At 38.5% G+C, this 27397-nt stretch overlaps 1 protein-coding gene across 8 annotated transcripts in view; it reads right to left on the bottom strand.

The window, feature by feature from the left end:
• RMDN2 (regulator of microtubule dynamics 2) overlaps positions 1-23860 on the bottom strand; it is a 66965-nt gene extending 43105 nt beyond the window's left edge. For 2 of the 8 annotated variants that reach the window (XM_038561289.1, XM_038561291.1), the window contains exons 1-2: positions 4222-4367; positions 3025-3717 (exon numbers count right to left, since the gene is read on the bottom strand). In XM_038561289.1, coding sequence (XP_038417217.1) covers positions 3025-3717; positions 4222-4238 — 710 coding nt within the window. In that variant the 5' untranslated portion in view covers positions 4239-4367. Of the gene's footprint in view, positions 1-2772; positions 3718-4221; positions 4368-10808; positions 11277-17754; positions 17906-18461; positions 18607-18663; positions 18786-20311; positions 20460-22392; positions 22619-23705 lie in introns of those variants that run through there. The other 6 variants (XM_038561294.1, XM_038561293.1, XM_038561295.1 and 3 more) reach the window with 6 other exon arrangements.
• Positions 23861-27397: the final 3537 nt, after the last annotated feature.

The following is a 27397-nucleotide window of genomic DNA, read 5'->3' as shown; positions in this document are numbered from 1 at the left end:
AAAAAATTAAAGACACAATTAGAAATCCCATACCATGGATTTGGAGACAAATATTGTGAAGATGTCAATACTACCCAAAGCAATTGATAGATTCAGTATAATCCTTCTCAAAATCTCAACAATGTTTTGTGTTATGAGAAAAATCCATTCTAAAATTCATGTGGAAGCTAAAAGGACCCTGAATAGCCTATACAACCTTGAAGAAGAATAAAGGTAAAAGTCTCACACTTCCTGATTTTAAAACTTATCACAAAGCTACATCAAAACAATGTGGACTGACATAAAATCAGATATATTCATCAATGGAATAGAATAGAAAGCCCAGAAGTACTCTCACATATATGGTCAAATAATTATTGACAGGGGTGCTAAGACCATTCAATGGAGAAAGGGTAGTCTCTTCAACAAGTGGTGCTGGGAAAACTGGATATTTACATTCAAAAGAATGACACTGGACCCCCTCTATACAAAAATTAAAAATTAACTCAAAATGGATCATTTACTAAATGTAAAATCTAAAATTATAAAACTCTTAGAAGAAAGCATAGAGGAAAAGCTTCATGACATTGTTTCTGGTAATGATTTCTTGGATGTGACAACAAAAGCATAGGCAATAGAAACAAAATAGATAAACTAGGCACCAAAATTAAAATAGAGAATTTAGACATCAAAATTAAAATGAAAGCTTATGCATCAAAGGACATAATCACAGAGTGAACGACAGCCCACATGGTGGGAGAACAGATTTGTAAATCATATATCTGATAAAGAGCTAACATCCAGGATATGTTAAGAACTCCTGTAACTTGACAACAAAAAGCAAGCAACCCAATTAAAAAAATGGGTAAAGAACTTGAGTAGACATTTTTCCAAAGAAGATATACAAAAGGCCAATAAGCACAATATTCAATGTCACTAATTATTAGGGAAATGCAAACCACAACGGGATACCACCTTGTACCAATTAGGATGGTTACTGTCAAAAAAACAGAAAAGAACAAGTGTAGGCATTCATGTGGAAAAACTGGAATCCCTGTGAACTCTTGGGGGAACATAAAATGGTGCAGCTGCTCCTGAAAAAAATGGCAGTACCTCAAAAAAATTAAAAATAGAATTACCATATGATCCAGTAATTCCATTTCTGAATATACAAGCGAAAGAATTGAAAGCAGGGTCTTAAAGAGATATTTGTACACCCACTAGCAGCATTATTCACAATAGCTAAAAGGTAGAAGCAACAAAAGTGTCCATCAACAGATGAATAAATAAGTACAATGGGATATATACATACAAAGTAATACTATTTAACCTCGAAAAAGAAGGAAACTCTGACATAAACTACAACATGGATGAACGTTGAGGACATTATGCTAAGTGAAATAGCCATTACGAAAAGACAAATACACATAATTCCATTTCTTTTAAAGTACCTAGAGGAATCAAATTCACATAGAAAGTAGAAAAGGGGTGGCCAGAGGCTCGGGGGATGGAGGAAGGGGAGTGATTGTTTAATGGGTCCAGAATTCAGTTTGGAAGATGAAAAAAGTTCTAGAGACAAATAATGATAATGGTTGCATAACAATATGAATGTAATTAACGCAACTAAACTTAAAAATGGTTAAGATAGTAAATTTTATGTGATCTGTATTTCACTACAATTTAAAACACTGAAGTAGAAAAAAAATTTTAAGACACATGCTAAAAGGTGGAAAAAGCACAAAAGTAAAAGTAACATCTTAGCCCAATGATACAGGTTTAGGGGGCATTTTATCATGATAAATAATTGAAAATAATGCCAATTTCTTCCTTCTACAAGGACCAACTATATACTAATATAAGTACTTTTAATTGTTCATATGCATTTTTCCTTCATTATTTGTTCTGAGAAATATATGTGTAAACTTTAATATAATGGAAAAAATTGAAAGATATTTATGCAAAAATAAAATTTTGGGAGATACTTTTTAAAATAAAAATTTTATTTAAAAGTTTTTTAAAGTAAAAATTTTGGAGAAAAACTGAAAAATATTCACTCTGAAAAATAACAACTAATATATGAATTTATTACCTCTGATCTCAGAGTTCTCTGAAGTCTCAGACGTGCACATACAAATGTGCATTAAAATTTTTTAGTTAAAATACCAATTTTAACTATATTAAATTTCATATATTCTACAATATATTCTACATATTTCAACTATAATATTTTTTTATTTATAATTTGATCCCTGTATTAGTAAAAATATCTGTCAGTGGGCTATCTGGCATGAGAAATGTACCAACAAGGCCAATATAAATGAAAATTTGTGAATTACTTAATATAGCTCTATAGATGACATAGGAATACTGTCTGTAATGACTAGAGTAGGATAAAAGAAGATGCAAAAACTCTCAGAGAATGTCACACATGTAGAAGACTTCTATATCAGTGCTTGATGTTATTTTCAGACCACCAAAATATTACAATAGTCATCCAGAAATTTGAGACAGGTCAACCTGTCAGCAGTCAATCTGTTAAAAGCCTGAAACAGATTAATAATCTGTGACTTCCAAATTCCAGTGATGTCAATAAGCTATCTTTCAAAAAAAAAATACAGCAATTAAAATTAAATTTAGACTGCAAAGTGGAAGTCTTTTTTTTTCGAAAAGGCAGTAAAACTTAGTGAGATAGGAGACTTCTAGGAGGGCTGAGCTGTGACTTCTACAGTGTGTCTGGTGGAAAAATTTCTGATTTGAGCTACCTTTCTAAGAGAGGGGAAAGTCTGAGGTGACCTTATTTTAGGAATTGCAATAGATGAAGATCTGTCTTCATCTTGAGATGAAATAGCAATGTTTTCATCTTCAAAGGAATCTGAAGCAACATCATTCTGAGGTGGAATAAAGCGAGTAGCATTTTTATAAAGTGAAGAAAATCCAACATTACACAAAACAGGGGAAGTTACTCTTTGAGAGGGATGCTGCTGAATCACAGGTAGAGAATGATCTGTACGGTGACTTTGAGAACCAGGATGAAGGGAAACTTTCCTTAATTGGCCTCTTTCTTCAATGTTGGTGGCAGTTTCATTTTGTTGACAGGAATAGGAAATAATAGCTGGAAGAGAAAGGATGGTTGCTGTGCTGTGTTGACAGGTGTTTCCACCAATGGTGTTCGGAAAGGTTGAAGGATTAGCTTTTGCTCCCAAACTCATAAAATGTGTAATATTATATCCAGAAGAACGAGAGCTTAGGTATTTTTCAGCACCACTAATACTTGGGTTTTTAGAAACTATTTCATCTGGATTAAAGATGTTATGCCCACTTGATTGAAGATCAAAAAAACCAGCAATATCATAACAGGAGATTATACTTAGTTTAGGGGCAGAGAAAAGTCTTTGGGATCTAAGGCCACGATGGTTTGAGGACGATTTCGAATCACTGGAGTTTCTTTTTTCTTGAAAGTCAAAGTTAGCTCTACCTTGTTGATGGTCAGGGAAAATATTGCTTTTCTGTAATTTGGCAAATAAAGAATGTCTTCTTCCAAAGAAAGATGCATTTGATGGAGAACATAAATTTTTACTTTCTCTACGTGAACTGACATTAAATATTGCAGATAGATGAGCTCTTTTAGGATCAAGAGATAGAGTTCGATGAGTAAAAGAGGTTCCATGGTGCAGGGAGTCTGAAGGAACTTGATCTGCAGGATAATTTAGTTGGTAGTTCTCATCCTCTTTGTAGTGGCTAGAGTGAAAAAAGTGTCAAATGAGGAAAAAATAGGGAGCAGAGGTGGAGACCTGCCAAGACTCCTGAAGAGTAATATGCACTTTATCAATATGGAAACAATAGGGAATGAGAAAATTATGACAGCTGAATTGATGGTCACACAGATGTATCCCCCCAAAATGCCCTAATCTAAAAGATTATCTCTACCTACGTAGTACCTGCCCAAACAATTAAACCTTAGGAAGACCATTTAAAGATTCAGGGAACTACTATATTTAAAGGAGTGAAGTAGAATAAATCTATGCCCTGTTGACTAATACATTTTAAAATATTAACCATGGATAAAGCAGACCTCTCTGGAGAGAATACTTCAGATAAATATCCATAGTCCAGATATTCAGTTACTGTGGGAAACTAAAGAAAGCATTAAAGCTTGATTTCTGAACATGTCCATGTTCTCGCTATTAGCACATGAAACATGGGAAGAGTGGGGTGTTTTTTCTTTTCTTTTTAAAGGCTTACCTTAAGCATTTTCCCATATTGAATTTAATCCAAATTAAATCTCTCCTTTCCTTCCTAAGCCATCATCCTTAAGCCATAAAATGCCCTGTGTAGGTGGAACAGGTCAGAAGACTGAACACTTAAGTTGCATGTGTAATTAACACGGCAACAGCACAGAATGTGATGACAGCAGACTCTAGAATCTCATGACATCAGGTTTAGATAAAATTGTTCTGTGGCTTGCCTTTCTGAGAAGTGCGAGTCACATGATGGGGGAATGTATATTCTAACCTCACCATGTTCAAGGAGTCAGCCAATAAATCAAGGAACAAGAAAACAGGATGAAGGCAGTAACATATATAGTATCTACATGATCCTTTGCTTGGGACTGTCTCTCTCACTAGCCGCCCTACACACCCCTGGCCTACTAATTCATTCTACCTTCACACGAACACTATTCACCCCAGTTTTTTATACCCTTCAGTGATATGAAAAAGTCACCAATACAAACTTTGGTCCAAAAATATATGGAGAAGGAAAACAAAACAAAATCATACCTGATCAACATCACTGCCCCCAGAATGAAGTAAGCTTCATCTTCATCGGCAATAAAGCATGCCATCTGATCGTGTGGGCCACATGCACAGATTATGGAGATCGGCTATACTACTGTTTCTAACCTCACCCCTTAAAACAACTCCTACTCATTTAAAGACAAGGGTAACAGAGTTATCAGGAAAGAAATATTGCTCTCTCCTTTTCCAAACCAACTTGGAGCACTATCCATATAATAGGTATGTGTGTCAAGTCACTGATGACATAAAACACTGCCTCGAATATAAACTTTTTTACTTCTCAATGTCCTGAATACCCACTACCACCTTGTGATTTTGTTCCCTTCCTAACAATCTGCTTTGGGAAACCTTTGGACAAATTATTCTTCAAAGGCCTAACGCTCTCTCTTTTTCATTATATAATTGTCAATTTGGTAATCTGATTTCACCCTACATATAAGCTAATACATTAATCGGTTAATGTCTCACACACAGTTCTTAGGTCAGAGGGAGAGGAGTTTATTATGCACAACAAATCCAGCAGTAAGATCGCTGGCATATTTGAGCTGGTTTTCCCAGACCCCAGGTCCCACAAGGGCAATGCAGAGGGCCCCAGAGACTCTTGCATTTACACTGACTTGTGTTACAAAGAAAAGAATGCTGAACTTAGGGAACCCACTACTTTTACCCCAAGCAGTAAGAAAATTTGCTAAATGTGCTTTTGGGTCTGGAGGGGACCATCACATCATTCCTCATGGTTTCTCCCCACAATCCTGTCATATGGCCTAGACAAAGGGAGGTTGGTCATGCAGACCTTACACCCTTCACAAACATGAACTCAAAATGGAACAAAGACTTACATATAAAATGCAAAACTATAAAACTGCTAGAAGATCACGCAGGAGAAAACTTAGATAAATTTGGGTCTGGCAATGACTTCTTAAATAGAACACTGAAGGCCTGCTCCCACTTCCTTGATCATCAGTCTTCTGTCTTTCCTTAAAGGCTCACCCACCTCTGCCCTCTCCCTTAGTACTGGTTCCAAAAGGCTCTGCACTCCGCCATTTCACTCTTCTCATGCAACATATTCTACCTAAGTAATGCTATCCATTTCTATAGCACTCTGCATCATACACATACTGGTGGGATGCCCAGCAAAGGAACAACTTCCCCTGAAGAAATGCTTCTTTTGCCCTTCATCGGCTTCCTTTCACAGGCTACCAGTGAGTGCATGCTCATGCTGGCCATGGCTTCCATCTTTTGGCAAGTCCTGCCTAGGAAGGTTTAGAATGCAAGAGGACTTGGCCCTTAACTGATCTGTTCTTGGCTTTTGGGGCTCTGGTTAAAGCTAGAACACAACATCTCTCTTTAACATTTTGTTAGTTTTTTTTTTTTTTTTTTTAAATCTGTTTGACTTGAAAGACTTTGTTTCCTAATGTACATGGAGAGCCTACACAGTGCCTGGCACAGAGTGAACACTCTCATTGAATGAATAAAGAGGACCCAACTATTAGTGTTACCTTCCTCTATTGTTTCATTTTTAAAAGAAATTTATAGATGAGGAGACCAAAATGCAAATGAACTATGAAGAGATGCCCAATCTTACTAGTGCTTGGGGAAATGCAAACTGAAATAATAATTAGTTACTACTTCATCTCCATCAAGTTGCCTAAAATTAAAAAGTCTAACTATAAGAATTTGTATGGAAAATAAGAATTCTCAAATACTAGTACACCCCGAAGAGTAGTTTAGTAATACAAAATAACACTATATTTGGCCGATAATTCTGCCTCCACTTCTAAGTAAATACTTTAAAATTATTCCACACGTGCCTAAGGAAAAAGGAAGGCATTCAATAAAGCATTGTTTAGAAGAACCAAAAAATGGTGACCTAAATAAACATCCATCCATAGGGAAATAAATTAAGGCATATTCATACAATGGAATGCAGCATAGCAACTGAAAAGAATGAGATAAATTTACTTACATCAATCTGGAAAAACCTCAAAGAAACATTTGATGCAAAAATGAGTTACAAAATGTTATATGCCATATATCACCATTTATGTAAATTTTAAGAACCAAACATGATTTATTCATTTCTGATGTAAACATACACATATAGGAGAAAAATCCAAACTTTCAAAGGAAGACTCTGTACCAACTTTAAGATAATGGCTACCTCTGAGAGAAAGGACTACAAAAAAGGATTTCAATTATGTGGTAATGTTTCATTTTTGAAAATTCTAAACAAAAAACAATTTTTTGTATACAAATGTGCTCTTCTACAACATGAAAGAATACCAAAGCACCACATCATGAATATCTGAATTTGTCTTTCTCTCAAGGCCTTGAGAAATTGAAGTCCAACAGTAAAACTGACTTGGCAGAAGTAATAGAATAAAAAAAATGTAAATGAATAAAAAGCAAAGACTATATTTGGCTCATGAAATGAAAATTTAAGTTTTTTCTTTTTTAAGATTTATTTATTTAAGAGAGAGAGAGAGCGTGTGGGTGTGTAAGTGACCAAGGGAAGGGGCAGAGGGAAAGAGAGAATCCCAGGCAGACTCCCTGTTGATCATGGAGCCCAATGTGGGGCTTGGTCTCACAACCCCAAGATCATGAACTGAGCTGAAGTCAAGAGTTGGACACTTAACCAACTGAGCCACCGGCACCCTAGGAATTTAAGTAGTTTTAAATAAAATCTCAAAAGCCTGTTTCTGTCTATGGTCTTGCTGGCATCACCATCCTCTATTATTTGTAGAGTAATATCTAAGGTTCTAGGTATTGTGGCTTGTATTACAGCTTGGTGCTCTTTTGGTGGTAGATTTACGGGGTTTTTCTTTTCAAATAATCCTAATTGTGCCTAGTGTCAACAGGCGCAAAAAAAAAAGAAACAGAAGGCCCGTAGGGTCACTATACAACCCTGATTTTCCTAATAGAAATGTCTCATTTTGAAACACATCTATTCTTTGTAAAGCTCACTTAGAATGAAGAACTATGAGTTTATCATGGGATATGATTTTAATCTAAAATGGAATAAGATGGAACTTTTGAAAGAGAGGTTTCTAAAGCTTTACATAACATTGTCATATAATAACTTTTTAAACTCGTGGTTTGATAGAACAGTACAGATAAAGGCTGACAGAGAAAAAGCAGTGAGCAGCTTGAGAAAGAAAATGAGCTAAAAAAGTTTTCAGAAATAAGGAAGGGCTTCCTTTTAAGCTGAAAACACTGATGTGAACTTATAACCTTGAAAATATTTAGAACAATTTTTCTTTACCCTGACCTAAAATGGGCCCAAACAAGCTCTCGTATCACCCTGCCATGTCTACACACCAAGATGCTGCTGTCTAGTACTATTTGTCACTGAAAGGAACCAACGCTGCCAACGCAGTGACTGTCTCCAAGTCATGGAGCAGGGGAGAAAAAAATCAGTTGAAACATAATATTATCAAGAAGCACAGATGCTTTCCAAGACATTCACACTAGCGCTAAGAAAAAAAAAGGCCCTCTGATGGCCACAGTATAGGAATCTAAGCCTCAGGCACCATCACCCCCACAACCAAGATAAAATTAGCTAGGTCTAAAAAGGCATAAACCCCTTTGTCCCTAATGATACTGTGTACTAAGACAGGCATGCAGAAGATACTGTTTGCAGAAAATGCATTCTACTGATCTATCCACTCAAGTTTTTGACACTACCTAAGGACATAATTCATTTTCTCCCCTTTTCTTATATAGAACAGTGTCGGCAAATTGTGACTGTCATCTTCTTTACTAAGAGAAGTCAAAAGCTCCAGAAACCTTTGGCAAAAGTTAAATCTAATGTATGGAACATGCAATTATCGTTTGATGTTTTAATTTTGCTGCAAGGACACTGTTGTATCAAGGATACATCTTACGTTAAATATGCTAATGGGGCTAAGACTGTATCTTACCATGACCAGTCACTTTGTACTGTGGGAGGTTTATCAGGACGGGCAATGCAAAATTTACACAAATATACTTTATAAAGACCTTGTTTTTAAAAAGTACATTATTTATTTTAAAAGTTTGTCTCTAGGTTTTTATTTAGAAAGAGGGTATTATTTGTGTCTTATTCCTCTCTCAAAAAAAAAATCCACAGTAGGTGTTGGTTTGCTTGTTTTGCTTATTTTATTGAAGTATAGCTAAATAGGAAAGTTTCCCTCTATTAAGAGCCATTTACTATAATCTAGTCCAAGTCATGAGGGCTCCCTTGCCTCAATTCTAGTATTCTATTGCTAACAAAGGCACCAGGATTGAGCAAGAAGGGGCAATGATGTAGGCAACAACCTACATCAATCTTAAAGTTTTTCTTATTAGCTGTCTGTGACTATTATTCACAAATTTCACAAATCCTTCCTGAACTCACATAAACAATTTATGCCTATACTATTACTTGAAGTTAATTAAGTCCCACAGTTATCTTCTTTTCATTTGTCCCAAACATCTTAAACTTGTCAAAGGTTGCCTCTCTTCCTAGAATTTTAGAATTTCTTGAACAAGCCTGTGCTCACCCTAACCCAGGTCTTTTTAGACTAAGGTCCACTCAGCCTTTTGGCCTCCACTCCTTTACCAGGACTGCCGTTTCTTCTCTCGGTCTAGGGGATCTTCTCTGGCTAGTCCTTAGCTCCATTATGTCCTTTTGAAGATGAGATTGCCAAAGTTGAACACAGGATTCCTTAGGAGGAAATGCCATAGATTTACATAAAGGTATAACCATTGGTGATCTTCAAGAACTCTCCCTGATGTCCTATGTTGTGTTGGGATCTTTGTTCCTCATTAGAGTACTAGGTTGCTATTCTCTATACCCTTAATAATTAATAGTGCCTTTTTCAAGTTACAGTCCTGGAGTATTTAGAAATATTGTGAATTCCTTTTAAACATCCCACTGCCAGTTTTAAAATCAGTCTATGACTTGTTGTTCAGGAACACAAATGTTTAAGACCTTCCTGTTATCTAGATCTATCGTTTGTGACTTTTCTCTATCTGAAAGATTTTTCATACAGTTATGTCTCCAGTTCATACATAAAAATACTAAGTAATTCCAGTCCTCGCATGATGTCAAAGACTTGATCAACCATTTACATTTCTTTATCTATGAAATCACACTTTTATCCCTACCCTTTGTTTCCTCTCTTCTTCCCTCTCCTTCCTTCTCCCTTCAGATCCCTTCTCCCAATTCCATGGTGACTTAGCAGAACATTCATTCATTCGTGAAATATTCATTGGTGTCTACTCTGTGCTAGGTACAAGAACAATGTGTTAAGAATATAACAAAGAAAACATAGTGTCCTTGCCCTAAAGAACATCTAGTGATTATATGCTTGCCTTTTTTATTCTTCAAAAACACTAGTTGAGCATGGGTTTGTTTTTTGGGTTTTGTTTGGGGTTTTTTGTTTTTTTGTTTTGTTTTGTTTTTACTTATAAATCATGTTTTTCTTCTAAAAGAATATTATTTATGTTCTTGGTTTTAGAATTCAAAGGATTACCATTGAGGATGGTGAGGATGAAACTGAATCACTTGTACATTATCAAATCTATTTTAGGTCTGCATTGCTCAATTCAGTAAGCCACTAGTTCCATGGCTATTTAAATTAATTATAATTAAATGAGATTAAAAATTCAGTTTCTCAGTTGCACTAACTACATTTCAGGTGCTTAATGGCTAATGTAGCTAATGATAATTGGCAGCATAGATTTGTTGGACAGATCTTACATAAGGGGTCACATGGTAGCCACATATAAAAATAGGCTACATATTCTGGTAAAAATTACTGACTTTTTCATTAACTCATATGAGGTCACGAGGTACTAGTCATTTACTTATATTCTTTTTGTCAATATAAACTATCTTAAATATAGACCACTACTGAATAGTTTTAATTATGATGTAAGCCATACAATCATTTCTTTTTTTATCTTATTAGTAGCAGTATATATACCTGGAAGTACATAATGAAAGAACCTAAAATAATAGCAATAATGAAATAAATAATTCGACATGGGAAACATCGTCAAGAAACTTACCCTCCTTCACTTTCTGCTTCCTCGGAACTATTACTTGTTGCAGAGCTTTGAACTGTGGTAAGCCTTCTTTTTCTAGCTCTGTGCTGAGGACTTATCTTATGAACAGTTATCTTCCCTCCAAGTTCACCTTGTATATATTCCTCCAGCTTTGGAATGGTTTCTTTAAGAACTCTGATTTCCTCTTTGAGTTCTTCCATATTTGTCAGTAATTCATTTAACTTCTCCAATATCTGAAGCTGCCTTCCTTGAAAGATTGCTGCTGTTCCTTGGCCATTATACATTTCATCTTGAAAAGTCATTGAATCAAACTTACTACCCAGGGAAAGAAATTTAGGTAAATTCAATGTTTTCCTGGATTTACGAACTTTGTGGTACCACAAAAGAAGCAAGCTGATTCCAGTAGTTCCCACCATGATGCCAAGTATCAGCTCTTTGTTTGTGGAATGAGGCATTTCTTGGGTTTTGTTTCTAAAATTGAAAGCACAAATGTAAATGAGTGTTGTTTCTGTCTTTGCCCAAGACAAAAATATTAAAGCTTTCTCAATCAACAAAAGCCAAGTCTACATCATAGACACACCCACCTAAACACACACGATAAATCATAAACTAAAATGTATTATAAGCAAAATACATTTACCTCTAAAATGTATGTGGCTAATAGAAATATTTACTTTAAGAATATTACCAAAGACCATTATAAAGTATCAGTTTTAATTCAGAATTTGTATTCTATATGACTGGCCTGAAATTTACTCTTTATCATATATTTTTAAAGAGTATGATAAATAATGGTAAAAGCATCATCATACATTTCTGGGAAAAGAAAACTATTTAAGAATTCAAATTGTGCTTAACTGTGTTTGAGCCCCTTATCGATATAAAATCAGTATGCTGACTTCTGAGTCTTACCTACTCTTTAAGGAAGTCCAAGGAACTTTTTCTTAGCACCTAATTCACACGTATACTTAGAGTAATAAACATTTTAAAAGCTCAAGGATTTGGAATGTAAACTATATTAGAGAGCTCTGTCAAGTTTGGAGCTCACCTCATCTCTGTTTTACTCAGCATGGGGAACAAAAATGCTGACACATGCAGGCTTCATCTCCTTTCTCCTTTTGACCCAGAATGCCTCTGCTCCTTACATTTCTATTTCTGTCTGAGGTCTTCATGTTATTTTTTTTCAAATGATCCTTTTTTAAAAAAATAACAAAAATGTCCTCTTCTTAATTCTTTTCTCTGAACTTTCACTGTTTTGCACTCAAGGCTCAAGCTTTAGCCTGCCTAATTCCACATAAACTCAGCTACTTTGAAACGCACCATAATCTTTCTTTGGTATATCCCATCTTCACTAGTTTTATTGTTTATCTCTGTTCTTAAAATCAGAAGGCCATTAACAAGAAACAATAACATAAAGCCCCCTTTTCTTCCAAGATTTTAAGATAGCAGTAAGTATATTAGCAGTACAATAAACTTCTGTGGTTAGAGCAAAATATAGTGAGGCTTTTTTTACAGACTTTGAGGTTCCAAAAATTATTTTCTCACCAATATCCACTACATTGTAAACAGGTAAACATCTGTATTAAATTTTGTTAGCAATTTGAGACAAACGTTACAAGTAATGGTATACTATCCATTACAGGAATTTAAATTCACAAAATTTTTTTGTTTTTCTTGACACCTCTTCAAGGAGCATACTAATGCAGCACTGCCATCTTTGATCCCCAAGATAAAGGAAACACATGAGGTAAATCCTATGACCTCCCCAGATGTTTACTTAGAGGCAATTTCTGGACTATGGCGCTGGAAGGGGAAAACCAAACAAAGCCTAGTAGTCTTCCGAGTTGAACAGAGAATAGAGCTCAGAGAAACTGAAGCAACCTAGAATTTGTGTGGCACGGTACTGTGAGGAAAGTACGTAGAGAAAGAGCCCTAGAAATATGCATAGGAGTCTTCTTAAATCTTTAACTGAATATCAGTCTGAACATGTACAGAGGAAAACCCCATTAGGCCAGGCAAAAGAACAATTTCCAGGAATAGAACAAATACCAGGAAGCTGTAAATGGAACTATTCCTAAAGACTACACAAATTGCCACCAGAGTAGAGAGTATTTATCAAATATCTGAAGCTTTCAGTAGAGATCTCAAAAGGGTAATGCCTTAGAAATGAGGCCTAATTAACCCAGAGTTAAGATCTATTTAGAGTTGTTCTAAAACAGATTAAAAATGGGCCTCCAAAGGATCAAACTAATTCACAAATAATTTAACTGCCTTCAAGAGAAAGTCCAACTCTTTAAAGGAAATGAAAAATTCAATAACATAAAATCACAATGTTGATCATCCAATCAAAAATTACTAGATATGTAAAGAAGCAGGAAAATGACAGAGATGATGGAATTAGCAGACAGGATGTTAAAACAACTATTACAAATATGCTCACTATTTAATATAAATATATTTTTAAAAGATTTTATTTATTTATTCATGAGAGATACAGAGAGAGGCAGAGACATAGGCAGAGAGAAGCAGACTTCCTGCAGGGAGTTTGATGCGGGACTCAACCGCAGCACCCAAGGATCACACCCTGAGTCGAAGGCAGATGCTCAACTGCTGAGCCACCCAGACATCCCTATTTAATATAAATATTAAAAATATGTTAAAGAAAAACATAATCATGATGAGGAGAGCAACAGAAGTTATTAAGCAGAACCAAACAGAATTTCTGGAGATGAAAAGTAAAATATCTGAAATAAAATTGTATTAAATGGGATTAACAGAAGAAAAACCATGGTGGGAGAAAAAGTGAGCAAATCTGAAGACAAAACAACAGATACCATCTACTACAGACTAAATGTTTGTGTCCCCTCTAAATTCGTATGTTGAAATCCTAATCACCAATGTAATAGTATTAGGAGGTGGGGCCTTCAGGAGGCAGAGCCTTCGTAAGTGAGATTCGGGCCCTCATAAAAGAGAACCCAGAGATATCCCCCCACTCTTCTACCATGTAAAGTTACAAGGAGACAGTGCCATTTATGAACCAGTGAGCATCTTAATATGTATATATACATATTAATATATTAAGCACAGCTTATAGCAATATCAAGCAGTCTAAAACATATACAGTTAAAGTTACAGGGAAGAAAAGTGTAAAAAAATATTTGAAGGAGGGCACCTGGGTGATTCACTGGTTGAGCATCTGCCTTTGGCTAAGGTCATGATCCTGGGGTCCCGGGATCAAGTCAGCCTCTCTGCAGGGAGACTGCTTTTCTCCCTCTGCCTATATCTCTGCCTCTCTCTCTGTGTCTCTCATGAATAAATAAAATCTTTAAAAAATATATTTGAAGGAAAGATGGCCAAAAAATTTCCAAATTAGACAAAAATGCTGACAACCAGTGATAAAGAAGAAGTGCTAAAAGTAGTCAGTGGGAAAAAAGTGACATATCATGTACAGAGAAAAACGGATAAGATTACAGCAGTGATGGTCTCAGAGACATCACCTTAGAAACTATTCATGTAAAAATACAATGGAGTGACACCTTTAAAGTACTGGAAGAAACTGTCAACCTACATTTCCATGTGCAGTGAAATATTTTCCAAAAACGAGGGTAAAACAAAGATTTTTCTAGACAAAGAAAAGTTGAGAGAATTCATTGCCATCAGACAAGGACTACAAGAAATGCTAAAAGAGGTCCTTTAGGCAGAAGGAAATGGCAATAGATGAATTAAAACAGTAGTGGCAAATAGGGTAAATATAAAAGTCATTTTCCTCACTTTAAGATTTCTTTATAAAATCTTTGCTTATTATAGTAAAAATGATATTTAACCTATTATGGGGTTTATAACTTATGTAGAAGTAAAAGGTTAGAATAATAGTCCAAAGTATGGGAGGGGACAAAATAGATACACTGTTGTAAGGGTCTTAGATTATAATGCAGTATCATAATAATAAACTAAAGATGTACAGTCATAAATCCAAGGGCAAACATTAAATAAACAAACAACAATAACAGCAAAAAAAAAAAAAAACCCACTAAGGTATAAATAATAAGCCAAGAGTGGAGATAAAAATGTAATACTAAAGATATTCAATTAGTCCAAAATTAGTCAGGAAAAGAGGAAAAAGAACAAACGGGCATACAGAAAGCAAGTAAGGAGAGAAGAAATGATGTCGTGACTATATTGGAAAATGGTGCCAAAAAGATGGAGAAATAACAGCATTTCTGTTATGGGAATGGACAAGATCCAATTTTTTTTCAAAGGAAGATAAAATGATGAAGTAAAGAATCAGAGAATCACTGTGGCAGTAAACTTGAGAAGGCAGAGGGATGGGTGGTCTGCAGTGTACAAGTACTGACGTTGACCTTTGATGGAAACACAGGCCATTCATTCATAGAAACAAAAGAAAAGGCAGATTATGTGAGCAGATTCAGGAAGGTGGGTAGATGTGACAGTGGAAGCTGATGGAAGTTCTCTGTAGTTGCTTCATTGTTCTAAGTGAACTAGGAAACAAAATAAACAGCTGGGAGTGAGAACAGGGTAAGGCTCACTGCAAAGATGCAGATTCTGAATTCAGCTGTGTACGTGAAATGTGCCTTCCTATGGTCTATATCCCATGATCTCATATACTTAAGCAAGGCATTGTTTCTTATACTCTAAATGACCAACTAAATGTGACGTTTCAAATGATGCCCTATGGGAGAGGGAATAATATTTCCAAGAAGTCTCCCTAAAAGAATGTCTCATTAGATTCCGAAATCTTACAGTAGATGATACGCACTGAATGCAGGGAGTATCCTATTTCGATGCTCCACTTCATTATAGGTGTCAGTGTAAGAGAGAAGGATTAATGATTTTAAAATGATAATTTTCCAGAAATTACCTCAGATGTTGGTGAATATAATATCCAAAAGAATTAAGACTCCTTTCTAAAGCCAAAGATTCTAATAGCAAGGCCATGTGCTTAATCTTGCCTGCCTGACCTCAGGGAAGTTTGCCTGGAATTGATTTAAAAAAAAAAAAAAAGCATTTTTACCTAATTGGTAGAACAGAACTATAAGTCTAACCATTTGTCCTCCCCTATCAAATGCAGGAGACATGCCAGCAGTAGATTAGGATCAGTTTGTAACTTCAGCTGAATAATACTTATTATTGGCTTTACACTTTTATTTCCACACACAAAAAAATAAAACTAAATTTTGAAAGATTATTACAAAAATGCAACAGATAATAAGAAAAGCTGTTACATGCCCAGGATTCCCATTAGCATCACATCTAATAACCATGCATCAAGCTTGATCTTGGCTTCTTGTCAATAAAAAGATTAATGCAGCATGTTCATATGCTAATCTGGAGGTCTATTAAAAGAAATCTTCTTATTGTGATTGCTTTCTTGGTTCATTCCTGCTGGGCCTTCCTTGAATTTTACATTAAAAAATATAGCCTAGTTTGAAATTCTTTTCATTTGATAAAGTAAATAAATAGGAAGTCAAAGTCTATGTAGGAAGGCGATCTTATCCCTGAGACCATACCAGGTTTAAATAGGTGGCCAGGAGCATTAATTTTTCTTTCACCTTTTGTTTAGGAATTATACCAATTCCAAATTATCTCTTGGAGGCAGGTCCTATTATTATCTCTATTTTGCAGATAAGCAAACTGAGGCATACAGTTGTCATTTACCCAGGGGCCATCTGACTAGGACAGGAAAACTGTTACCCTGATAACTCTTAGATGTACTGCTGCATGACGAAGATTCAGAATCAATAAGGACATGAAGGAGAATGCTGACTAGGCAGAGATGCTCAGAGGTGAAATAGGATTTTAGAACTATAAAAATCAACTACAATCAATCAATAGAGCAGGTATTGCTTTTAAATAACCACAGTTAGAGACTAATAGTACAAGCTATTATCAAAATAAATGTGCTTCTAAGCCACCAATTTGAAAAATGCCACTCATTAAAAATAGTAACTAGTGGGGGCACTTCAGTGGTACAGCCTGTTAAGTGCCAGACTCTTGGTTTCCACTCAGGTCATGATCTCAGGTTTGAGATCAAGCCCCTCCTGCAGCTCAGAGCAGAGTCTGCTTAAAATATTCTCTCTCTCTCTCTCTCTCTCTCTCTCTCTCCCTTTCCCTCTGCCCCTCCACCCCACACACTCTCTCTCTCAAAATAAATCTTTTAAAAGAAACAGTAGTTAGCAAGGTAATAAATCAGAACACTTGCTTAGCTGCGGTATAATTTCAAAGGTTATATTACATTAAGTAACTTTTCTATGTGTAATTGTCAAATTAGTACACACCTATACTTTTGTATAAAAACACAGTAATCAAAAGATGTATTGACTAGATGATCAAATGCTAAGTATTATTCCCATTACATGTGTTGATTTGTAAGGTGCTAGTAATATTGATAGAAAATGAAACATTAACAAAAATTATTGGCACCTAAAATTAATGGGTAATATATAATTAAGTTACTAGCAGATGAGAACAAGAATCCTACTGAATAAATCAAAATTTTAACGCTAAAGAAATGTCTACATTAAAAATAATTTTGGGGAGCGTCTGGTGGCCCACTTGACTATTTGGCTGCCTCCAGCTGACTGAGGTCATGACACAGGGTCTTGGGATGGGGCCCTGTTGGGCTCCCTGCTCAGTGGGGAGTCTCCTCCCTCTGCTGCCCCCCTTGCTTATGCTCTCTTTGTCAAATAGATAAAGTCTTTAAAAAATAAAATTTTAGAAAAGGAAATTGTGCTTTACACCAAGGTAGTTACTGTGTTTTCAGCAATGTCTAGGACATATATTCATTTAATGCATCAGCAGACTCTCAGCGGGAAGTACATGAAATATTTAACTCTGGTACTTGGAAGACGTACGAAAGGTCTTGTAAGAACGATAAAGGCACATCATGGGTTACACTCGAGTGTGAGGCTTGTTTCCCAGAGGGTTATACCTGAGACCTGAAGTGGCCATCAGATTCCCCACGGCGACCTGGATGATCTAACACTTCCTAAGTGAACTCGTGACTCTGTTTCATCAGGTTCTCACTACTTTTCCTAGTTTAATAACTTCTTTTAAACTCAAGGGCTTGCTGATGTCTGGCGCATTTGCAAACGTTGGTGGCACTACCCAGCCCTCCTCCCGTGGAGGGCGGGTGGAGAACCGGACGGAGGGCAGAAGCCGCCGCCGCGGGGTGTTTGCGCGCGGCTGGGAGGGAGGGAGGGAGGGAGGGAGGGCGGCGGCGCGGAGGCCAGCGGAGGCCAGCGGGGGCGCAGCGGGCGGGAGCGGGGGCTCCTGGGGCTTGCGGGCCCGTCCGGCCGCCACGCAGCACCCGCCCGCTCCCGCGCACCCAGGCCGGCGGCGTCCCCCCAAGGCCGGCGTCCCGCGTCCGGCGTCCGGCGTGGACACACCGGCCAGTCCCAAGGCCGACGCTCTCAGACGCCGGCCGACAGGGCAGCGCGGGCGCGGGAAGCCCCCGCAGCCGCCGTGCCCCGCGCAGTGTCGCCGCCGCAGCCGCCGCAGCCGCCGCAGCGAGGATGCCCCCGGGACCCGGAAGTGCCGCCGCCGCGCCGCCGGAAGTGCCGCCTCAGCCCTCCGCAGCCCCGCCGCGGCCCGGCCCGGCCCGCCGCCGAGCCGCCCAGGGCCCACCCCCGCACGCACCTGAGCTCGCCGCGCGGGCCTCTCCGCCGTCGGGCACCGGGGACCTGCGGCCGGGAGCCGAGCGGCGGGCGGACAGCAGCCCCGAGCCCGCGGGTCCCCGCGGCCCGCCCCGTCCTGACCCAGATAGCGGAGGCGCCGGGGGAGGAGCCCGCGGCCGCTCGCCCCGCGGCTCCCGCCTCCTCCCGCGGGGGGTTCGACTTACCCGGGCGGGCTCCCAGCGCACCCTGCCCGGGAGAGACCGCTCCGCCGGCGCGTCTGCGCGCACCGCACCCCGTGGCCGGACGCCGCCTCCCCGGGGCCCCGCGCCGGCCCGCCGCCTTCCGTCCGGTCGCCGCAGCCCCGCACAGCCGCGGCCGCGGCCCCCGCCCCCCGGGTCCCCCTCTCCGACCCCCTCCCGGGCACGACCTTGACGTTCGACCCGCGGTTCTGGGCAGCGCCGAGATCGCTACCGTCAGCGGGCGGGGCCGCGACCACGGTTTCTTCGCTTTAGCTCACGTTCCAGTTTAATGACTGAAATCCCCAACCGCTACTCCTTTTTTTTTTTTTTTTAAGATTTTTTATTTTATTTATTCATTCATGACAGAGAGAGAGAGAGAGGCAGAGACACAAGCAGGCTCCATGCCGGGAGCCCGACGCGGGACTCGATCCCGGGACTCCAGGATCGCGCCCTGGGCCAACGGCAGGCGCCGAAAGGCTGAGCCACTCCGGCATCCCCTGCCCCCGCCCTTCTGAGCTGCTGTTAGCTCAAGGCCCCCTCGGATCCGTAACGTCTGCGACCTTACCAGACCTACCCAGCTGCATGGGCTGTGGTTGGTACGATGAAGGCAAACTCTTGACAAACAGAAACAACGCACTCCTTTCCGTATTGCCCTCACCTTGAGTTTTAAACGTAGGCTTGCGGAGAACTTAGTTTGGATTCCAAATCCCCCACCAATGTGTACTAAGTGGAATTAAAACCGGAACATTCCTATTTATCGAAGAAAAAAAAAATCCTGCTCTCTGAACAATAAAAAGGCTCATTTTATAATCTATACAATGCTGTTTACCGACGGGGATTCTATAGGATTCCCGAGACTCTAAGGTGTTTGGAGATTCAAGCAGGCCGCATTAAAGAATTCAGTAAGCCTAGACATAGCCACGGTCATTTTGTTGAAATAAAGTTGTATTTTGGAATACAGCAGGCTAATACTTTTAAGATTTGAAACTAGAATAGCCCTCCATTCCAAAAACCACTTTCATCTCATTTATGGTTTGCGAGGATGTATTACAATATAATCCTAATATTTGCTTTATTTAACCAGAATACAATAAAATATTATTGTATTTATGTATTATACATATAATACAATAAATGTATTATACATAAATACAGTGATGCGATTATACATAAATACAAAACATATTATTGTAATATGTATTGTATTTATCCTGTTATGCAGGATGATAATAAGTGTTTTTTTGTTTTGTTTTGTTTTTTTTTTTTAGTTAGAGTCAAATGCAAAAGAAACTATACTGTCGGGGATCTCTGGGTGGCTCAGCGGTTTAGCGCCTGCCTTTGGCCCAGGGCCCCATCCTGGAGTCCTGAGATCCAGTCCCACGTTGGGCTCCCTGCATGGAGCCTGCTTCCCCCTCTTCCTGTGTCTCTGCCTCTCTATGTCTATCATGAATAAACAAATAAAATCCTAAAAAGAAAAAAACTATACTGTCTCTTCTGTAGTACTTAAAGTACCTATCAATTTAAGCTTTTCCAGAAGCAGCCCTCTGAGCGGTCTACTGCTGCGGCCTCAGCACACAGCACAGAAGAGGTCCAAAATAAAAATATGGAGTATAGGCTGAGAACAAGGCCTTACCCCTCTCTGCTCCTAGAGGAGGATGGCAGCTGGTGCTGACTGGTTAGTCAGGTTCAGGAAGCAGGGGAAGATAACTGTGGACTCCTGTGTGTGTACATGACACCTGTTCCTTCGCCTGGCACCGGTATCTTTGATTCTGATCCTGGCTCTGTAAAAATTACATGAGAGGTAGAAACAGAGATAGTGGTAGCCGTTGATCTTTGGTAAAGTTCAAACTAAATAGCATAGAGAGGACCTACCCTTGCCAGGCTAACTAAAAACAAGAAATGACTGCTGCACCCTTATTCGCAGAATAGCATAAAAGGAACTGCAACAGCTAGGGGAGGCTGCAGGAAACAACTGCTAGGACTTTCCAAGTTGCTGATCATCATGGACACATGTTTGTACTCCCCCAAAGTTCATATATTTAAACCCTAATTCCCAAAGTGATGCAATTTGGAGGCGGAGCCTTTGGCAGATAATTGGGTTACAGGGTTGGAGCCCTCGTGAATAGGATTACTACTCTTATAAGAAAACTAAGAGGCCAGAGGTCTCTTTTCTACCATGTGAGAGTACAGTGTCTGCAACCTGGAAAAAGGAGTCTTACCAGAACCTAGCCATACTGGCACCAGGATCTTGGATTTCCAGCCCCCAGGACGGTGAGAAATAAACGTCACTTAAGCCACTCAGCCTATGGTAATTTGTTATAGTAGCTGGACCTAATTAAGACCCTTTTCTCCATCACAACTAGCACAGTGCTACAATTATCTGGCCCTTCACAATTTGTCCTCACTGGCTTTTCCAGCTCTTCCCTACCAGGCATCATCCTATGCTTTAGCTATAGCCAAACTGCCATATCCTCTTTCCGTAAGCCACAGATTTTCCAGTCTCTGTGTCCTTTTCAGATGCACTCTGTGCCTCGAATACCCTGCTGTTTACCGCTTGTCAAAAACCAACTCATCCAGCAGATTAATTTTAATCTGCTTCCATTGAGAGGCTACTCTGTACATTTTCCTCCTCCCCAAAAGATGTATCCATCCATGCCCCCATCAAAACTTTCGTAGAAGGATAAGGATTTCAACAAACCCGAAACCCTTCTCTGCCTCCTTTCATACACGTCTCTCTCATACACTGAATTATTACTGCTTGGTCAGTGACTGTTGGGTCCTTGAGATTGAGAATCTTTTCAAGGCAAGGATGCATCTATCTTGATACCCCAGTGCCTGGCACAGTGCACATACCCAATGTTAAATAAATATTTTGAAAAAAAATTTTTAAAGTAATATGTATAGTGAAAAGAAAAGCATTAAGAAATGTGTAGTCCTTCCTGTAGTAAAGGGTGTGTTATGGGTTTATCAGGTTTTTTTGTTTTATTTTTACTTCTCGGGTTTTATCTGTGTTTTTATTCCTGGAGCAATTGAATGACCAAGTTGATCTTAGCCCTATAACAATAATTAATCTAGTCTGTAGTTAATTATTCTTATATTTCCTTATGTAATCATTTCCTTTTTTTTTTTTTTTTTTTTTTTTTTGTATCACCTATCAGCTTACTCAGGGAACGGACCATTAAGGGCAAAGGAACTATTTAGTTGGAAGGCAATCAAGGGTTTTGCTTGCATTTCCTTGAGAAGATATACTCTCCTTTTGTTCTAGAAATTTGATCTAGATTTTATTTTAAGGCTCAGGAACTGGTGATGGTCAGGTATTACCATTTACATTCCAATACATTATATTGTTGCTCTTCAAGTTAATTTACCACCTGAATTTCTGTGAACTGCAGATTGAGCTATAAACGTTAAGTACTACTGTCACCCTCAACTCCTATCTCAAAAGAGCAAAATCTACCTTCTTCTCCAGGCTTGGGTCAGAGAAGTATTTTGTTGCTAAATAATTGAAGAAATTATTTTAAAATTAAGAACACACTAACCACGAAGAGAGAGAGAGAGCATGCATGCAGAGATCTATGGCTGGCTGTGCAAAGAGCAGCAGTGGAGAAGCCAGCCAGACACAACTCAAACTCCAAGTTTCCCAAATCAGATCTGGAGACCAGAGGAGAACCAATAACAGCAACAACCACAGCATAAATAGTGATTGGGTCTTACATCCAGTTCCTGCTTCCTTCTTCATATGGATTGTCTTACTCCATCTCCTCAGCAATCCAGTGAGATCAATAACATTACAGGTAAGGAAACAGAGGCTTGCAGAGGTGAAGAAACTTGGCCCCAGTCACAGTCATTTTTAGAGGCAATAACCCAACTTAGCATTGTCTGAGAGCCTTTCCTCTCAACCACATCCTGTGAGTCCAGACTGGATGGCTGGCCTCGATGCCTGAAGAACATTCGAAGGAGGTTCATGAGAACACCTTTCATAAACACAGCACAGAAATTCGCACATGATATTGTCCACCTTTCATAAACACAGCACAGAAATTCGCACATGATATTGTCCTGTCTGCATCTTCCATATCAGTTATCAATGGAGCCTTCACTGCTCCATTTACAGGAGGGCCTGAATCTCCAGATCAGAGCATCTTACCCATGGGAGCTTCTCAGTAGGGGTTAACCATTATCTCTAAGCCACAGGGTACATACAGAATTATGGTGGGTCTAGATGTTCAGGTTGGTGTAGGAATAGACTTGGGGACAAGAGGAAAAATAATACCGTGTCTAATGCAAGTGGGAGTGTTTTGGAGGGCATTTTTCCTTTTAGAGGACACCTAAAATACAAGAAAATTACCCCCCCCCCCAATTATAAAAGTAGTATGAGATTACTATGGCCAACTTGAAACTTCCAAGGGAAAAATGCTGTCTTTGAAAAAGGCACAAAAGTTAAATAAAATCTTAAAAAGAAAATAAATAAATAAATAAAAAGGGCAGCCCAGGTGGCTCAGTGGTTTAGCACCGCCTTCGGCCCAGGGCCTGATCCTGGAGACCCAGGATGGAGTCCCACATCAGGCTCCCTGCATGGAGCCTGCTTCTCTCTCTGCCTGTGTCTCTGCCTCTCTCTCTCTCTGTGTTTCTCATGAATAAATAAAATCTTAAATAAATAAATAAATAAATAAATAAATAAGAAAAAGGCACAAAAGTAAGTTTATTAACTGTTTCCACAAGACTAAGTAATGAGTGTGATAAACTATTAATCATTTAAATATAATAAAATAGTTGGCCCAATATTCCTGTGCTGAATAAAACTTAAATGGTATTTAAGAAAAATATGTACAAAAGAAAAATTAGCAACAATATTTATGTAACACTACTTAGCAATCCAGTGTTGAAACCATTTATTAAAAATATGATGACCTCATTGAAATATGGAATTCTTATTAGAAACTGTTGATTTGGCTAGAAAAATTAAGTTTTTGTTCAATGAAGGAACATTTTCAGAAAGGTGTATACTTTGCCTGATTGATACCAACCTTGCTCAATGATCAGCAGTTTTCCTGGGGCACTTGAAGATAAGAATGAAATTTCTTCAGAAATTGCAGAAAGCTTTCTAAGTCACATTCTTACACCAATTTCCTGTAGTCAGCCTGTTCAAAGCACGGTCTTGCATACACTTGAAAATGGAACTCAACAGATTCAGAGCAAAGAGGAGTCTTGCCCCTCCCTTCTGCATTTTTTCTTCATCTTGAGAGATAATGTTCAGGGACATTCTTGATGATTTGTGTGTCAACTTCAGAAGCCAAGGTCAGTTTCCTCAGGGCAGGTTCAAAATAAAGTCAAATGTTCATCAGTTAGGCAAAATATTGTTACTATATATATATACATATATATATAAAAATTAGTTAAAATAACTGGATAGTTTTAATTATACATAAGTAGAAAAAAGATTCCATTTAGAATTTGGGTGGTAAGTCAATTTTGTTCAAGGTTCTGCTGGAGAAAATTTAGGTTAGCAGTTTCCCAGACCCACTGTTCTCAGACTATATAAAGACAAGTTATTTTCTCCTTAGAAGCAAATCTCTCTCAAAAAATTGTTCAGGAGAGGCAGCTTCTTGGTATGCAAATAAATCTATACAAGAGTTCACTCTTATGGCTCAATAGAGACCTTTTTAAAAAATGATTTATTTATTTATGTTAGACATAGAGAGAGAGGCAGAGACAACAGGAGAAGCAGGCTCCATGCTGGGAACCTGACGCAGGACTCGATCCCAGGACTCCAGGATTGCGCCCTGGGCCAAAGGCAGGTGCCAAACTGCTGAGCCACCCAGGGATCCCCCACAATAGAGACATTAATTCATCAACCATTGTTAAAAGTTTATCCATTTTATAAAGATTGTAATTCCATCATTATAATTAAGACACATAGAAAAGTGAAAAAAGTGAATCTAGGAAAAGATGAAAATTGAAATTCACCACTGTTATGATTTTAGAAGAAAGCTTGCCTTATAAAGGCAAGTGACTAATCCATAGTTATTATGACCCAAAATAATTGTAGTTAGTTTGGAGCTTGGAACATATCTTATGAAAACCACGCTATAAATTGTGGTTTGTTTTCCAAGTAACCCCACAAAATCCTTCATAATCTATATGAAAACATACTATACAGTTTTAGCTGAATTCTCACTTAGAACTGTTGATGACAGGATATCACCAATCTGTAGCCATGGCCTTAGCTGTTTCCACTTAGGAAAAAAAAGGGGGGCTTATCCCTGCCAGCTGCAGTAGCTAATAACTTTCCAATGAAAAAAGAGACCCCCATCTTCCAGGTATGGCATCTGCTTAGCAGCTACTTAAAAAAAAAAAAAAACACCTTCCTACCTCCAACCACAGCCTTTGATGAGTTTTCTAGCAAGAAAAGAACTGGGATCGCTGGGTGTACTATCCATCCAGCCACAGGGCTCTTTGATTTATCACCTGTGGCAAAACAATTCTTCCCTGCTCCTTTAAAAAAAAAAATAAATAAATAAATAAATAAAAGACAATTCCAATAGTAGTGACATTTACTCTCTCTCTCTGTAATGGGAACCTCCCATTTCTCAAACAGAAGGGCACTGGGAGAAACTTTTCTTCTAGACATAATGACAGGTTAGTCACTCATGGTCTAGGAAGACACCCCAAGGGGTGTCTGTATTTAATAAATGAAAGACTGTTAAACTAATTTTAATCATTTAGATATTCACATAGAAAAATGTAATACAACTTTATAGAGTGACAGTAATTTCAAAAAAAATAATTGCGAGATGCCAACTTTCAACATAAAGGCATTTTTATGCTTTTCCTTTACTAAGTATCTACAATTATTATTTTTTCTTAAAGATTTCATTTATTTATTCATGAGAGACACAGAGAGAGAGGCAGACATAAGCAGAGGGAGAAGCAGGCTCCCTGTGGGAAGCCCCATGTGGGACGCGATCCCAAGACCCCGGGATCACCACCTGAGCCAAAGGCAGACGCTCAACCACTGAACCACCCAGATGCCCCAATATTTACGATTATGAAGACATGACCAAAAATAAGTAGCATTATTTTCTCCCCTTTTTTTTTTAAATTTTTATTTATTTATGATAGTCACACAGAGAGAAAGAGAGAGAGGCAGAGACACAGGCAGAGGGAGAAGCAGGCTCCATGCACCAGGAGCCCGACGTGGGATTCGATCCCGGGTCTCCAGGATCGCGCCCTGGGCCAAAGGCAGGCGCCAAACCGCTGCGCCACCCAGGGATCCCTTTTCTCCCCTTTTTAAGGTGTAAACACTGTAAAGATCTTTCAGCAAGACAATATAATTGCCACTATAGCTTAGGTTAGGGCTTCAGCAGCATCAAACATCTAAAGGAAAAATGAAAATTATAGTTGATCTAAATACTTTAGTACCACCAATTATCCTTCCTTAAAAATCTTCTTAACCCTGCCTCCCCTCTGGTGTTTCTACTCTATCTCACACCTGGCACTACCAAAGACTGTAAAAGAAAACTTTCCATTCACAGACTTGTCTTCCTGATTCCCCTACCATTTATCAGCCCAGTGCAGAAACCACAAAAACTGCTCTTACAAAGGGGACAAGACAAAGTTTTCCTGATTTCCCAAATTAGTGGCTTTTGACTCTTTGAAACAGGACTTTCAACCTCAGTGGTATAGACTTTTGGCACTTGAGAATTATGTGTTGTAGGTTGTTTAGCATATTCATGGCCTTCACCCAGCGGGTGCTGGTGGATCTACAATGAGTAACCCAGTCAAACACAGGTACATTTTCCTAAAGAATTAAATACTCCGTGGGCAGTCTTGTTAAGCAATGCCCTGACATGGAAAGAATGTGATGTGAGTTCTTAATTTCTAAGTTTAGGTCATTTTTTCTTAAAAACATCAGCCATGTCTTATTCATTTTCTACCTTCAATTCTTGACATTCAGTAATATACACCTTGAATGAAATAGATGGATGGATAAATTAAAATGCTTCTGCATCTGAATTCCTTACTTTTCAACCTGAAGTTTTGACAAGTTTACACATATGTAACTGGCCTACCGATTGCTTTAAATTTTGTTGTTGTTGTTTTTAATTGGTTAATCCCAGGTAAAGTGGGTTACAGAAGAGAAAGGCCCATTGGTCATGGATTATGGAACTGTTGGAAGGCTAAGAAAGGAGAACTCAAGTTCCCAAAATTAAATGGGAATTTTTTGCTTCACCTCAAAAACCTAAATTTTGCCTAAAGCTAACTCTGTTTATCAAACTACTTTTCTCATCAGAATTATACTATCCAGTGTTTGGAATTCTTTCTAAATATGTGTATAGTTCAACAAGATTTAGTGTTACTGGTTTCTGCTTTACAAGGCCCACTAAATCTTTTAGGTAGCATTTGTAATTAAAATGGTAAACTGAAAGATTGGGATATTTATGTGCATGTACATCAGCTGGGTTGCTTGCTTATTTTATAGATTCTCTGACCACCAAACCTTCAGATTCTTAGCTCTGAGATGGAGCCCAGGAATTTGCATTTCAAAATATTATTCTGACTTGATGTTGCATGGACCACCCTTTGAGAAACATTGCATGTAGCAATAGGGATGATGAGTTACTGCTGAATTTCTAAAGTAAAAATGAGGTCAGGCAGCCTTATACTGGAGGATACACTGTTAAATCTGTTCTTTATTCATTTTTGGTGTTTTATGCAA

Source organism: Canis lupus, chromosome 17 (genome assembly GCF_011100685.1).
Source record: "Canis lupus familiaris isolate Mischka breed German Shepherd chromosome 17, alternate assembly UU_Cfam_GSD_1.0, whole genome shotgun sequence".
Classification (NCBI taxonomy): domain Eukaryota; kingdom Metazoa; phylum Chordata; class Mammalia; order Carnivora; family Canidae; genus Canis; species Canis lupus.
The sequence above is the reverse complement of the archived record's forward strand: the minus strand, read 5'-3'. Positions and strand labels throughout refer to the sequence as shown.